The sequence below is a fragment of the Hippoglossus stenolepis genome, chromosome 13 (assembly GCF_022539355.2).
Source record: "Hippoglossus stenolepis isolate QCI-W04-F060 chromosome 13, HSTE1.2, whole genome shotgun sequence".
NCBI lineage: Eukaryota > Metazoa > Chordata > Actinopteri > Pleuronectiformes > Pleuronectidae > Hippoglossus > Hippoglossus stenolepis.
The window spans coordinates 1427204-1442332 of NC_061495.1; the positions used below are offsets into that span (position 1 = coordinate 1427204).

Consider the following 15129-nt stretch of genomic DNA (forward strand, 5'->3'; position numbering starts at 1 on the left):
GAAATAAGTTATCAATGCAATGAAATTCTTAGTTCTCTCATCTCTGCCTGGTGCCGTCAGTTATTCAAATAATAATATACACAAAAAAGCTAGAAACATCCAAAGAAAACCAGAAACCCCCTAACCCAACTTGTAAAACTGAAGTAACATGTTTTTAAATTTATACAAAGAAACACATCAAATATAAGTAAAACAAATTTCCTTTAAGGATGTGCAACACTGCAGGTCATAAGTAAATACATGTTTGTAGCATTACATATACACACACACACATTCATAAAATAAAAGATGAAACAATTAAACTGAGTTTAACGTTTTATTTTTAACGTGTTCAAACGTACACAGGAGACAAACCGCAGCCTTCGATACAGAAAACACATTTATAGCTGAACAAAATACATAAAAAAAAATAAGAGATGCAGGGGAGGCATAACAATCCCCACAATCTATCAGCACTTAAGAATAAAGTTCAGTTTTATGGCTGAAGTGGATTGATTATGAAGGAATTGAAAAATATAAGAGCTTTGCATTGATTGTTACGGGCACCGTCTGCCACTGTGCATGATAACAGCATTACAGTGCAGTCTTACTGCTGGTGAAATGTCATTTTGATAACAATAAATAAATAACATTTTCTAAAATTCATTTTGCATATTTCTCATTATTTGGCCTGGAAAGCAGAGGATTTTACGATAGTTATTCAGGTGTAATGAAGACGTCTCACATCCCATCGACTTGTCACGTGAAGGGTCGAGTATGAGAATAGAGGAAATAATGTGCAGCTTATGTAGGAACAAGTAGCTACAAGCTAAATCTGACAGCGGTTGCTTGCTATCGAAAACACTTAAACCCATCCAGCAATGATTTATTCTTTCCCCCTACAGTCCATCATGACATCAAAGATATGGAGATGCTTGTTCTTTGGCCCTAAGACGCCATGCCGAGCAGGAACCCTCCGATGAAACCACTGGTGACCACAATGTTCTTCTTCACAAACTCTGTGGACTGAAGAAAAGAAAACACGTCTCGGTTTAATGCCAGATCGATAACTCTCATTCAAAAAGCATTTATTTCCTGATTCTCCAGAAATGTATGTAAAAAGGTAAAAGCTTTCAAGGTGACAGTACGTGGTTGCATAGCATAATGGTGCAGATTCATTTAAGATATAAAACTTCAAGGTGAATGGGAAATAAGTCCCGTGTGGCTTAAAGTCCAGCGTCTTTGCATTTGTCATAATTTGTTTGAAGAAAATGTGCAGTCATTGAGCTGCATGTTGAAGTTTTAAAACGGTTTAATCACAGAAAACAAGTGTTTGAAAATCTAAACAAAGCAACACATGCAACTTTGGGTTCTCACCTTGTCTACAAACGTGTTCAGCTCTGGACCCGCGTGTTTGGTGCCCTTCTTTAACTGTTTCTTAGCTGTGTTCACATCCTTCTCTACTCTCTTCCAGTCCACTTGGATGTATCCAGTATTGTTTGCTATCTAGAGAAAGAGTCAGAGAAATAAAAAAATGGATGATACTCAAAATGATTTTCCTTCTGTTGAATGGTTTGAATCCGATCTTTTTATTCAAGAATACCTGCAGCAGCAGAAGACCTCCCCCCACAGCTGTTGCTGCCACTTTGCCCACTTTCTGGAAGAGATATCCTGCACACCTGAATTAAATAAAGAGACTGTGCATGAAGGTTAATCCAACATAAATGACTTCAACTGCTTTTAAAATGAAAAATTATGTGTGTTTGTACATATGCTTTACAGAAAATGTGAAGTATATTACAGAAAATACAAAAGGCATCAATCAAAACAATGTAAAACTGTTTGGTGTGATATCCAACTGCACAATTATATAATGTAGCAGCAGAAATCTCCAGAGAAAGTCCGGAGGCTTCTCACCTTCAGCCCCTCTGGAGAATGTTCAGTGCATTTCTGACAGCAGCTTCAGAGACTTAACAGAGAACTGTGCAGTTTTTACAACTTATTAGTCAGAAACTAGTAAAGAACAGAGCTTTTAAGAACCTGCTGCCTGAAGTGACAGCAAACTGTAATAATAGACAACCTTTCCTAAATTGTTGGGCATTTATGGGATCAAACAACATAACGACAGACTTCTAAGAACTGAATGAACCTAAGCAGATAAATAGTTAGGTGGGAGGAGAAGGCAGCTTTTTCTAGCTTCGTCTGAGGTGAGGCCCACAGACCTGATTTACATATTTATCAGCAGGATAAGCTTCGTCTCAACATCGCTGTTACTGGTCATTTGTGTTTTGGTGCGTCTGTTATTTAAATATCTGCTGAGTAGTGCAGATACAAACTAGGCTGTACGGCTAAAGGTGGCACAACGAGCATGGTACCTTTAGAAAGGTGAACAGTAAACAGTGGCAGAGTACATGAAGGCCCCTGAAGGCAGCACCGTGCTCCTCACTGCAGGATATTTACCATCCACTCACTCCCCCGATGGCGATCTGTGTGGCCACAGAGTACTTCTCTGCCAGGGGCCCCGAGTTCTTCCCAAACAGGCGGTTCCACCATCTCTGTCTCTTGGCGTATTCCGTCAGGTCCACGACCTTGTCGTAAATCTCCTCCTCCACTTTAGTTCAGACGAGAAAAACAAATCAGAAAACAACAGAGCCGATGAGATGCTCCGCAGCACAGACTGTCCGTGAAGGCAGCATCACCACAGCTGCTGCTGTAATGGAAGCTAACGATGACTTATAGAAACATTCAGTATTAATAACCTGAGTCAGTCTCATGTTTCTATAGGTTATCGTTAGCTTCCTTTTCATAAGCAGCTAACGATAACTTATAGAAACACTCAGTATTGATTAATGATAACCTGGGTCAGTCTAACTAAGTTATGGTTAGCTTCCATTTCATAAGCAGCTAATGATAACTTATAGAAACACTCAGTATTAATAACCTGAGTCAGTCTCATGTTTCTATTAGTTATCGTTAGCTGCTTCTGTAATGGAAGCGAACGATAACTTATAGAAACACAGTATTGATTATTGATAACCTGGGTCAGTCTAACTATGTTATCGTTAGCTTCCTTTACAGAAGCAGCTAATGATAACTTATAGAAACACTCGAGCAGATAACTAAGAAACACTCAGTATTAGTTAATGATAACCTGGTTCAGTCTAAGTTATGGTTAGCTTCCTTTTCAGAAGCAGCTAACGGTTCCTCCCTGTGGTCGCAACTTATCAAAGTTCTTAGGCCCAGCAAGAAGTTAGCATGAAGATACCAGCTAAGCTAAAGTTGAGAAGTTAGCAACACACGCTACGTCTGCAGAGTTTTGATGATCAGCACGTGTCGGACACAAGTGGACAAACAGTCGGATGTGTCCCTGATGTCCAGTGGACACTGAGTCCAGCAGAGACCCAGAGAGCTTCGGTTTACAGGCTCCAGCTAAAGATGCTACTGATGCTAACGATGCTGCTTACCCTTGTCACGAGTCGCCATTTTGGAGAGAGAGCGGCTCTGTCCTCAGCTGCCTTCATGTGCGTCACTTACATAATCAGGACGGAGAGAGGGACACACTTTAATGATGATAATAACAATAATAATAAGGATAATACACTATAATAATACACTATAATAATCATGACGGGGAGAGAGAAAGAGACACAGAGGGACAGACTATAATAATAATAACAATAATAATAATACACTGAAATATTAATACTATAATAATAATAATAATAATAATAATAATACACACTATAATAATAATAATGACGTAAGAGAGAAAGACAGAGGGACAGACTATAATAGTAATAATAATAATAATAATAATACACACTATAATTATAAGACACTATAATAATAATAATGACGGTAAGAGAGAAAGACAGAGGAACACACTATAATAATAATAATAATAATAATAATAATAATAATAATAATACACACTAAAATAATAATTACAATACTCACTATGATATTAATGAGGGCCAGACGGTGAAGAGAGAAAGAGCCACGGACAGGAACACACCATTATATACATACTATAATAATAACAATACTACTTCAACTATTGATTACTGATAATTGTAATAATAATTTCAATATGTTTGCATTCAGTTACAAGAACAATTTGGAGCAAGTATAAACATCAATACTGTGGTGACGACATTTTATTATTCAGAGTCAGGGTCCAGATATAATACAGCACAACATAGATTAAAATACATACAAAAGTCAAAGAGAGAAGACAAATACATATGAATATTAAAAAGCTCAAACATAAAGATAACTATACCAATGTGTCCACAGTTAGGATTGAGTGTAGTGTTAAATCCTATATATTGATATATTAAAATAAACTAAGTAATTTCATTATAAGAGTCACTGAGACATTATACAGAACATAGATACAAGTTACAGTGAGTTTACATCAGGTCAATATCTATATATTTGGAATATTTGGCTGCTATATGGAGGGGGCTTATAAGGTAGTTTTTGTATGACATATGTTCACAGCTTATATCTAGAGCAGCACTCAGTAGAGCTCATACCTCCACCAAGGCGTTTTATGAACCCACATTTACGTTCACCAGATCCAGAATTATTTAGATCTGCACTTAATTACCTTTTTTTTTAAGATTAATTTATTGTTCTATGACATGTCAATGAATATGTCCTATCTCACAGTGTTAAAGACAGTGAAAGATAAAAATGGATCTGCATCAACACTTCTACCTTGGACCAAGTCCCACTCCTTCACAAAATCAGTTCAGTTATTTTTGTGTTATCCTGCTTGAAAACCAACCAACAGACAGACAGGGGTGAAAACATAACCTCCTTGGTGGAGGTAAAAAGTAAAACAATAAAAACCAAACATTTGGCAGAGTCTACCTTTCTGGCTGCTTCACAAAGTGCTGGGTGATGTGCAGTCGACTCATGTGGTGCAGAAACGCATTGAAAACAGATAAAACACAATCATGGAAATGCTGTGAAACCAAACTCCCATCATGTAGAGTGTAGTGGAGTGAGGGGATGTGACTGGTGCCTGTGTTCAGGTGAGATCACTGGACCAAGGTGTGGCTCATGATGCTGATCAACTCTTAATTGGTCTCAGCCCTGGAGGCAGCAGCAGAGGGGACAGCACACAGGTTGATGGAAGGGACTTTTGGGACTATCTCTCTATCTGTCTGTGGTCTATCCATCCCTCCCTCCATCTCTCCATTTCTCGATCTCTCTATCCATCCATATCTCTCTCTCTCCATCCATCCATCTATCTATCTCTCTATCCATCCATCTATCTCTCTATCTATCTATCTGTCTATATGTCTACTGTATCTCTCTCTCTCTCTATTAATCTGTCTAGCTATCTATTTATCTATCTATCAATCTATCCATGTATCTATCTCTATCCATCTATCTCTCTCTATCTACATATATTTATCTATTTATCTATACATATATCTCTCTCACTATCTATTCATCTATTTATCTATTTATCTATCTACCAATCTATCCATATATATCTCTCTATCTATCTCTCTCGCTCTCACTATCTATTTATCTATTTATCTATTTATCTATTTATCTATTTATTGATCTTTATAATAAAAACTACTGAATTTGTGCAACGTTGCAACAAACACCGTTGACAGCCGCCCCCCACCCCCACCCACCGACTTACACGACAGCTCTCCTGACCAATGGGCTTCCTCGAAACACAGTTACGTAATCATAATACAGCGCCAGCGTCCAATCGCGGGCCTCGGGGCGGGGGCCCCTCTCTGATTGTGTGCGTGCGCGCGCTCACCCGCGTGCGCGCGACACATCAACCGGAGACGCTCACGTGACGCCGGAGCCCGGCCGCCGATTGGCCGGGCTCCGGCGGAGGGCGTGTCGACGGCGGCGGCGTGCGTCTGCCTGTGTGACACAATTACAACAAGTTTGAGCCGCAGGTCGAAGTTTGAGATTTAATGAAATAGCCGCGACCCCCGGACCCGCGCGCCTCCGCAGCTTCATGCGGCCGCTGTCGGTGCAGGAGCCGCCGTGTTTCCACCCGCGATGACGGCTGCGGACGCGGCTTTGAAGGGATCGTTTCCTTGAGGATTTGGCAAGAATCGCGCTACGCCCCGTTCGAGTCCTGGAAAGGTGCGCGACCCGTCCCCGTCTCATCGCGATCCCCCGGAGCTGCTCGGTGCCCGTCGACCCTCCCGCCGCGCCCCCATGAAGTCGTGCGGAGTGTCGCCGCCCGCCGCCGCCGCCTCCGCCGCTGCCCGGAGTCTCGGCGTTGCTGGTAATGACGAGGAGAAAATGGCGTCGGGAAAAGCGACCGAAATCGAAGAGGACTTTCCGAAGCTAACAGCGCCGGAGAAGCGGAGCCTGGCCGGGGTGGACAGGTGAGAGCCGCCGCGGTGGGGACGCTCCTCGCCCGCTGCTTTTCTGCCGTTTCCCCGGCGCGTCTGTAGCAGTTTGCAAACAGCGAATGTCCCCGAGTAACACGGAGCCTGTGTTGTCTGTCCTCTGCTTGCAGTTCACTGTTTGGATTTCACGGGCTTCAAGAAGATGGCGCCAGAACGAAGGCCTTGCTGTTAAAGGTAAGTCCCAGTGTGGCTCCAGTCCCCCGCTCCTCCGCGATCTGCCCTCACCAGCGAGGACCTGGCCCGGGGCTGCACACCCGGGCTGCCCGGCTGCAGACACACACACAAGCCCGGATAGAACCGCAGTTCGAGGCTGGAGCCGCGGCTCGCTGCCGGGGCAGCTGCACTCAGGACCCGGGTTATTAGTGACTACCGGGCAACGGTCACAGTGAACCGACCCGTGGGCAGTGTTTATCGGATGCACGGGGCCTGGAGCAGCGGCAGCCCCAGCGGGTGATGTGGATCTCCACCCCGCTAACACCTCCAGCTGTTGGGGGGGAGAGGAGCCGTGCTAGGCGGTAGCACCGGGTCCACTGTTGTTGTCGGTGCACGTTATTATCCTCAGGCTCCATAAACAGATGCACACACGTGTGTAGAAGCCGCTTTAATGCCCCAGCTCCGGTTGTATTCGCTGCACTAACCGGCAGTGAGCGCCGGGGCTCCGGGCTCCGGGTGAACGGCCCCTCTCGGTGTGTTTGTGTGGGACTTCCACACGTGTCAGCGAGACTCGACATGCACTTTATTCGGAGGAGAAGCAGCAAGTTGTCAGAAATGTTCGATGTGAGGTCCCAGCCCCGGTACGGAGTCGTGCGTCAGCCCCCGGTGGTAGCATGTAGCGGCTAACCGTCCAGCGGTCCCCCCCCCCTCTCTCACACGGAGCCGGGGCCGCTCGGCCGACGCTGTCCGGGGACAAACAAACACACAAAGTGCATTCAGGGCTCCTGAAATAATGGCTGCTGGACGCGGCCCCAAGATGGCGGGTCAGGGGAGAACATAACCCGAGCTACACGTCTGCTAGCTAACTAGCAGCAGCAGCGGCGGCTAAGCTAATCACCGTTCGCAGGAAAAACAAAGATACGGCGACAGAAGGCGATCAGTGTTTACAACAAAGATGGCTCATTGAGCCCGGAGCCGGGGGTGCAGCCGCAGGAGCCGGCCGCCCGGTGCAGCCGCAGGAGCCGGGCTACTGCCTGTGCTCCTGCCTCCTCAACATGTGGCTGGAGGTTCATCTGTGGATGTTGTCTCATTGGAGGCTCCTTCCTCACGAGGCCCAGACATGCAGCCACTTACTGCCCCTGTTTGTTGTTGTAGTGAGAACCCGTCCAGCACAGGGAGGCTCACACCGTCACACCAGGCAGAAAGGTTATATCAGTTCCTCTACGTGACCCAGTAAGGTCTCCTGAACCTGGGGTGGGATACATCTCCTTCACATCCTCTACTCCACCGTGTTAAACACGAGTCTGAGGCTCTGTTGGAACCACACGGTCACATTGGTACAGTCCTGAGGAAGTGTCTGGTGCAGGCGGCTCTGCTGGGCCGGAGCTGGGCCGGAGCTGCACTGTATGATGTGTGTGTTTGATGTCGACATTAGGAAACGTGTGTGTGTGATTCTTTGTGTCAACATGAACAAAGATGAGAAGAGGGGGGTAAAGGTGGTCAGGTTAAATCATATCCTGATTGGATGTTGAATCTTTAAGTTAAGACTTTTCACACAACACAGCAGCTCTCAAAGTTACAGGCAGCAGCTTTTTAAATTCAAACTAGCACAGTACTCATTCTATGTACTTATTTGAATAATGGCCCTCCAACACAAAATTATGCAAAATTTGTCTGATTTTTTTTGGACGGGAACCAGAGAACATTTTCTGAAAAGTTGTTTTATCACAGACGTGACATTGTTAGGACACTTGCAACACAACCAAAGCTGCTTTGGGACGTGCACTGAACTCCGTATAATCTCCTGACATTATCCACAGGGGCTGCATGTGAGAACTCAAATGTCAGAGTGAGACGTTAAAACTCCAGATAATGTCCGAATGAGACTGTGAGTAAACAGCAGGAGAGGTGTCGATGACGTTTACAACACGAAGCAGTCACAGTAAACACCAGAATACAAATATCTTATGTGGAAGTAGAGCATCACACTTTTTGGTGATGAGTACCAACGAACAATGGATGTTACATCCGGCCTCTGTCCGCTCTCCGCTCACCTGAATGCAACATGTCTGTGTTGTCGTGAACACGTCTCCTGCTGCTGTGTTTATGGGTGAAAGACAAACTCTGGACCCCGTTGTGGGGACATTCTCTGGTGTTCGTGTCTGAGAACAGCTTATGCTTGAAGTGTGTAACTGTTCCTCTGCTCGATGGAGAGCGGTGCGATTCAGGACATCAGAAGCTACTTGCTTCCTCAAAACAAGACACAAATATATGGTGTTTTATTAGAGTGTTGCTGACTGCTTCAACCAGATAACTGAACATAGCAATGTTACAGTGCCACGTGTGAGAGAGATCTTAATCTTCTTCTGTAGAACTAACTACATGAATGCATCGCCTGCCATGTTACAAACACGACAACCTTAATGCTACAAAACAAGTCTGGCTTAAGTTCAGAATGACTTTTGCAAGAACGTAATGTTAAAACATGCAGAACTGTTTGCCACAGTTTCATTTCACCCACTTCTTCGATTCTCTTCTTCCAATCTTGTGACAAAAACATCACTAAACCATTTTAGCAGGTTTAAGTTGTAGCCGTTTTAAATTTGTGTCCGCAAAGCTCAGAAAGATGAGCATACATTAAAGGTGATGTTCTATAAAAAGAGCAAATTACCCCCTTTTCTGTGCTTAAATTGTTTCTCCGTAATGACACATTGCAGCCAACGTAATTGCTTTGTTGCACAGATGAGTGTGCGTGTGCATACACACAGGCACAGACACACTCACTAATCATTCCTCCTCACCGGCCATCAAGAGTAATTTGTTTAGCCGTTGTTTAAATACTGACTGACAAGCTCCATATTTGGGCGTACAGCTGGTACTATGCAAAACGGCCCCTGAAGGCTCGGACAACGCTTTGGCTCGGTGGCTCATCGGCATCTGAACATCACCTCTAATAAACACAAACTAACGGCCTCAGCGTTAAGGTTGAGTTGGAATGAGACCGGCCCTTTGTAACATGGAGTTTTTCTGTAATATGCACAGGATGTACAAACTGTTTAGCTCAGTACTCTCCAGTGCTGCTGCGTCGCTCCGCTCGAACCCTTCACTGTTATCGTTTTCTCTTCCAGGCTGTTAGCTGCTATGATGCCCTCATCCTGAAAGCAGAGGGGAAAGTGGACCCTGACATTTTCTGTCAGCTGGGCCACTTCAACCTCCTGCTGGAGGATTATCAAAAAGGTGAGAGTCTCGGTGTGTGAATCCTCCTGCCGCTTACTGTTCGTCCTTCTCAGAAATCTGTGTCTCAGGATCCGTTGATACCTGGAGGAGTCATTTAATCTGCGTTGTTGTAGTTTTTACTTTCTATTCTTGATATAACATCACTAAGACCTGCTGACAGGGTTGTTCTGATTACACTTTTTGTCCATGTCTTGAAAAGTCCCTTTATTTACCAGTGACACCGTGTAGATGAATTGAATACGTTGAGTTTTGAGCATTGTCTCTAATCATCCCCCCCCTCTGTCTCTCCCTTTCTGTATAATATTCATTCACGCAGCATTATCTGCTTACCAGAGGTACTTCAGTTTACAGTCGGACTACTGGAAGGTGAGTTTGCAAAACACTACACATGTGCAACACTTTCCACTTAAGAAACTTCTGTTCTTTCCAACATTGTAAATTGTAGTTAGTGTTGTCTGCTGTTGGCTCCACTTGGTTCTGGGTCACTGCAGAAGACAGGCGGCCGTGTTCGGTCTCTCAGTTTTAGGTGTAAAACTAATTTCTGTTAAATATTTCATTGAACATCCTTCAGAGACATTTAACAATCAGCACTTGGTATCTTCCCTGATTCATTTCTTACTTTGTCACAGGCCCTTTGCTTTAAGTCTGCTTCTCTTTCTTCTGCTGCTGGGACACGTTGCTGGAATTTTTTGATGTGCTTTTAAGCGATTATGAATGTGAACATGATCAGACTCTAAAACTGAAACTCACCACTGTAACCTTATAGTTTAAATCCATTGTTCTCGTGTATGTATTGAGCCAAACAATAGAAACCACTCCAATGCAGGGTGGAGTAAAGTAATGTGCTGTTGTTGTGTTGACAGAGTGCTGCACACATCACAACACTGTCTGTATGTGATTTCTGTACGACACATGGAAGCACTCTTCAGTTCAGTGCATGTAAGGTCACGGAGATGCATGACAAGTGAAATGGTGATACATGCTAATACAGAATAGCCTGCATGGGCCCAAAAGGACGTCTGTTAGTTAAAGATCTGTCAGGCTGTGGTCAAAGCAGAGTTTCCATTTTTTGCATTTCCTCATCAGATGTGGACTCGATTACAAGTTTGCTAGAAAAGCACAGTTGAATAATCAATTGTTGGCTGCCAGAGGTGAGAGTCCTCAGTTGGACACGAGCTGGTGTCTCCAAGCAACACAAATGATTCAAAACGACACTCATAAGCTAACCTTTGCTGTGTCGTTCTGTACGAGGTCAATATTTTCTCTTTTAAACTGAAGAGTAACAATGTGACCTGCATGCGTTCTTTTACTAATTCTGAGGTGTTGCAGACGAGTGTTGAAAGTTGTGAGAGGAACGGTTCAAAATCCTTGTCGATCCAAAATGGGGATCCTAAATTATGAGACGCCCAGAGATTGTTCATGTAGACTTTAATCCCACATTCTGACAGAAGTTACGACCGACACTTCCAAACAAACCATTCAGAATCTAGCATGAAATGCTGCGGGACACAAACATCGGAGCATAATGCTGTCGCTAAAAGAAGCAGTTGTACGTTAGATTTAATTTGCAGAATTTTGCATTTGATGTCCTTTTTCTTTGTGGCTGCAAACAGCCAAAAACATCTGAACAGATTTTCACCAAACTGGGTGGAAGGATGTGGTGAGTCAGGGAAGAACCCTTGACAGTTTGGTGTGGATCCAGGAAATGTTTTTTTCTCTTTCTTGTGATTTATTGGGAGATTTCAACAGTTTCCACAATTTTCTCAGAGAATAATTCATGCATTGTGATGTGAAAATAAGGCACATTTATATATCTGTTATCTATCACTACGTTCACGCTGCAAGCCTTTTTAAAATGTGGCCAGTATCAGACTCCAATGTGAACTTGATGTGCTTTCAAACTCAGACCGGTTAGGATACGACCCCTCGAGTTTTGCTCGTACAGACGTGTCACCCCAAGTACTCTTTTCAGACTGAGGTTGCATTTAAAAAAAATCATATCTTTATCTGATTTGAGAACCGCAGATGAAAATGGCCACAATCTGATATGAAACGATCAGATTCCATGTGATTTGTGTCATTAAACAATCCGATCTGTTCCGTAGCGGAGATAAACATCAGATTCTGGCCACTTGGACCCGCTGTGTGAACGTAGTCTGTGAAATCTGGTGCAACCTGATTGAACTTCAGGGGACTGCTGGGCCTTGGCAGAGGTGTGGGCCTAACCACGCTGACGGGCCAGCTTTCAGACCAAAGCTGGTTGAGTTGTGCTAGATTTTTTACCACAAAGATATTATTAGACCCATCTTGCACAGTGTGGGATTCAGTGAGCGATGCTATCACACAGTCTATATGAGCCCTTGATGTGCATTTACACCTCATCTTACACCTCCAGCACGAAGTTCAACAAGTAGCACTACTGAGTATAGTAGTTATACAAAGAAAAGAAAAGCAACATCTTAATAGTTAACTGTTCTGTCCCCCTCGGCGCTTTAGAAACAAGTTATCAACATATCACCACCTTTTAATTTGATGTCGCAAACCTGTAAGCTAACAGTTTGTTATTTGTATGCCAGGTGGTTGCAGAGCATCATGTTCATTCATGTCGAGCAGTGTTTGTTTCCACCTGATGATCGTAACATCCAGTATTTAAGTGTTTGGTCTCTGAACTCCGGAGGGAAATATCGGACTCATCTGCTAAATGCTCCACTGTTTGGTGCTGGCCACTGGGAGAGCTTAACCATGAGCTGATGTAGTCTATAAAGCTGTCCTTTTAATACACTGATATTTATATATGGTGTATATATGAGCTATATATGAATTGATTAAGCCGCTCCATAAATGTTGGCCTTGTTTGCCCCTGATATCTAGCCAGCTTGGAACATGACATCACTTTCGCTTAACTTAGCTGAAGGCGCGGGGTTTGTCCTTCCAACGAGCTCAGCTGCCAGCGGTTCTTATGAGAACGTAATCGAACACGGTGAATGTTACCGTATTTCAGTACTATTAGTTTGGATTGCCTTTAGTTGGGTTTTAAACTGTCCAATCAGCTGTACGGCCGTGTGCAGCCGGCCCTCTCCGTGCTGTCAGTGTGGATGAAAAGGCCCCTTTGATTTGATGGTTCACTGTTTGGAATGGCCATTAAACGGAGGTGCTAAGAGCTCGAGCGTGATCAGATGTGACAGCTCGGGGCTCCTCGGTTTTACAGATCTGCACCGTGAGGGGGGGGTGAGAGCTCCCAGTCACTGCAGGAGGATGATGATGTGGGGCAGACGACTCTTGGTGGCAGCCGTGATGTAAATAGCCTGAGTTTGGAGCCCACAAGCAGAGCTCTTATTGTCCAGGGCCAGACTGGTGTGGTCGACCGGGAGAAGCTACAGGTCGTCCACTAACCGGGAAGGGTAGAAAGTGTGTGTGGTGTGTCAATGATGAAACTATATTGATTTAAGTTCAGTGAGTCATGTTGGCTGAACTCTTCTCACTCTAATCTTTTTATAATGTGTGACGTGTGTTAAACAGTCGATTTGAAACGTGAACAGAGAAAGCTTGAAAAAGCATTATCTTATTTATAATCGTTAGTCGTAGTTTTATCTTATGCATGTTCATAGTCCCTGATTTTGAAAGTATAAGGTCCTTTTTGTGGTGATTGATTGATCTTAGCTTCTAGTCTTCATCAGCATTATTTAATTCAGATTTTTGCTTATTGATCGTCTCATATCTCGTATTATGATGGGTCACATTGCCTCCAGTGACCATAATGCCTGTCTTTGCTGCTTATACATCTTGAAATAAGTGTCTGGATTGTTTCCTGGACTCCAAGCTTACAGGGAAAATGCCTTGATTACTATGGCATTGTCATTATACCCAAAAGCTGACACTTTAAGGCATAAAGCTTTCTTAAAGAAATGTTTAAAAGGAGAGTTCCGTTCGTGTTATCTTGAAAATGTCTATTCTTATACTTGTTGACAAGTCCTACACTGGGGCAGCAATCGGCCCCTGTAGAGTTAAACAGCTTCTTCTACCAGTAAATTGCTTCTTGCATAAATGTACAACTCCAAGTGCTTTATTATAGTTGTGCAACTTATCACTTGGTACAGACGTGTTTTACCTCATTTTCCATCATGAACCGTGTGCGTAAAACCAATCAAGGTTATATCTGTCAACACAACTCATTACATTGTGCTGAACGTTCGTGTTGCTGCTTGTAATCCTTTTTAACTCCTTGTTTTTGTTTTCCTAGAATGCTGCCTTTTTATACGGCCTCGGCATGGTTTACTTCCATTTCAACGCTTCTCAGTGGTAAGTGCTTTTCATTACACACACGGCGGCTGCCAGTTTTGTTCATGTGATGTGGTGGCTTAAAACAACTTTATTCCTTTTCTGTGGACATTTTGGTGAATACACACTTCTTACATTAAGTATAATGAGAACATGTCATCTGTGTTCAGTGCAGAGTTAGCTTCAGAATACTTCTGGCCCAGTTTCGCACAAGTGCTGTCCACCTTGTATCAGTAATGATTCTGTATTTAACTGCTTGTGCTATTACTATTTCTTCTCTAATGTGCTATTGTTTCTAATATGGAAATCTTGAGAACTGAATGTTCCACCACGGAGTGCAGTGGATGCTTGTGAATCTTTGATATTCTCTTGAGAGCTGCTGCAGATGCGAGAGTTGTGCAGGGAAAATACAACTTTCCAGGATTTGTAGCTGTAGCAGTTGGCCTGGTGTTATCTGTGTTTGCCTGCTCTCTTGGAACCCGTGAGGGCAGGAATTTAAATATGTTTGTGGGGAAAGTCCAAAAAAAGGAAAGTGTTTCTCCAGTATTTTTACTGTTGGGAGGCGTCAGTTGTCCTGTGATGTTTGTCCAGGTCACGTCAGCCTCCTCAGTGGAAGATACGACCAGTGGGCCCATTGCCCTGTGTTTCTCCAGGATACTGTGCTTGTAGATTTATTCGCTAAATTTTCTTCTTTTCTATTTAACTACTTGTTGCTTCGAGTGTTTTCGGGTGTAGACCATCAGCTGTCGGACATGGATCAATCTCTGAGCCCTTCGGCCATCGTCTGATGAATTAGCCTTTTGTGGGCAACGGCCAATATTTCGTGGCTTCCGGTGTAGACCGTGGGTTGTAGGGCCAACACTTATCTTTCGTTGTCTGTGCACTGTTTATAGTTTGACTTGATTCTTTTATCAAGTCAAACGTCCCTTCAGTAGAGGTGTGGAAGTGAATCGTTTCTGCGATGCATCGTGATGTGGACGACTCTGCATGGATGCAGAGACACAACATAATCCACTACGTTCATTTTTTAAAAACGATGCTACTGACTCATTATGACCAGCGCTGCTTCAGGATCAGG

General features: G+C 43.6%; 2 protein-coding genes across 3 annotated transcripts in view; one reads left to right on the top strand and one right to left on the bottom strand.

Moving 5' to 3' along the window:
- Positions 1–303: 303 nt before the first annotated feature.
- Positions 304–3514, bottom strand: fundc1 (FUN14 domain containing 1). Its single transcript, XM_035174770.2, has 5 exons — positions 3444–3514; positions 2440–2590; positions 1583–1658; positions 1357–1485; positions 304–1005 (listed from the first exon to the last, which is right to left on the bottom strand). Exons 1-5 carry the CDS (start codon positions 3460–3462, stop codon positions 928–930), a joined length of 453 nt encoding a protein of 150 aa, XP_035030661.1. The 5' UTR covers positions 3463–3514; the 3' UTR covers positions 304–927.
- Positions 3515–5861: 2347 nt separating this feature from the next.
- The window catches only part of kdm6a (lysine (K)-specific demethylase 6A), a 32668-nt gene continuing 23400 nt past the window's right edge, over positions 5862–15129 (top strand). For both annotated transcript variants that reach the window (XM_035174722.2, XM_047342508.1), the window contains exons 1-5: positions 5862–6359; positions 6494–6557; positions 9665–9773; positions 10090–10139; positions 14014–14072. In XM_035174722.2, coding sequence (XP_035030613.2) covers positions 6187–6359; positions 6494–6557; positions 9665–9773; positions 10090–10139; positions 14014–14072 — 455 coding nt within the window. In that variant the 5' untranslated portion in view covers positions 5862–6186. The remainder of the gene's footprint in view (positions 6360–6493; positions 6558–9664; positions 9774–10089; positions 10140–14013; positions 14073–15129) is intronic.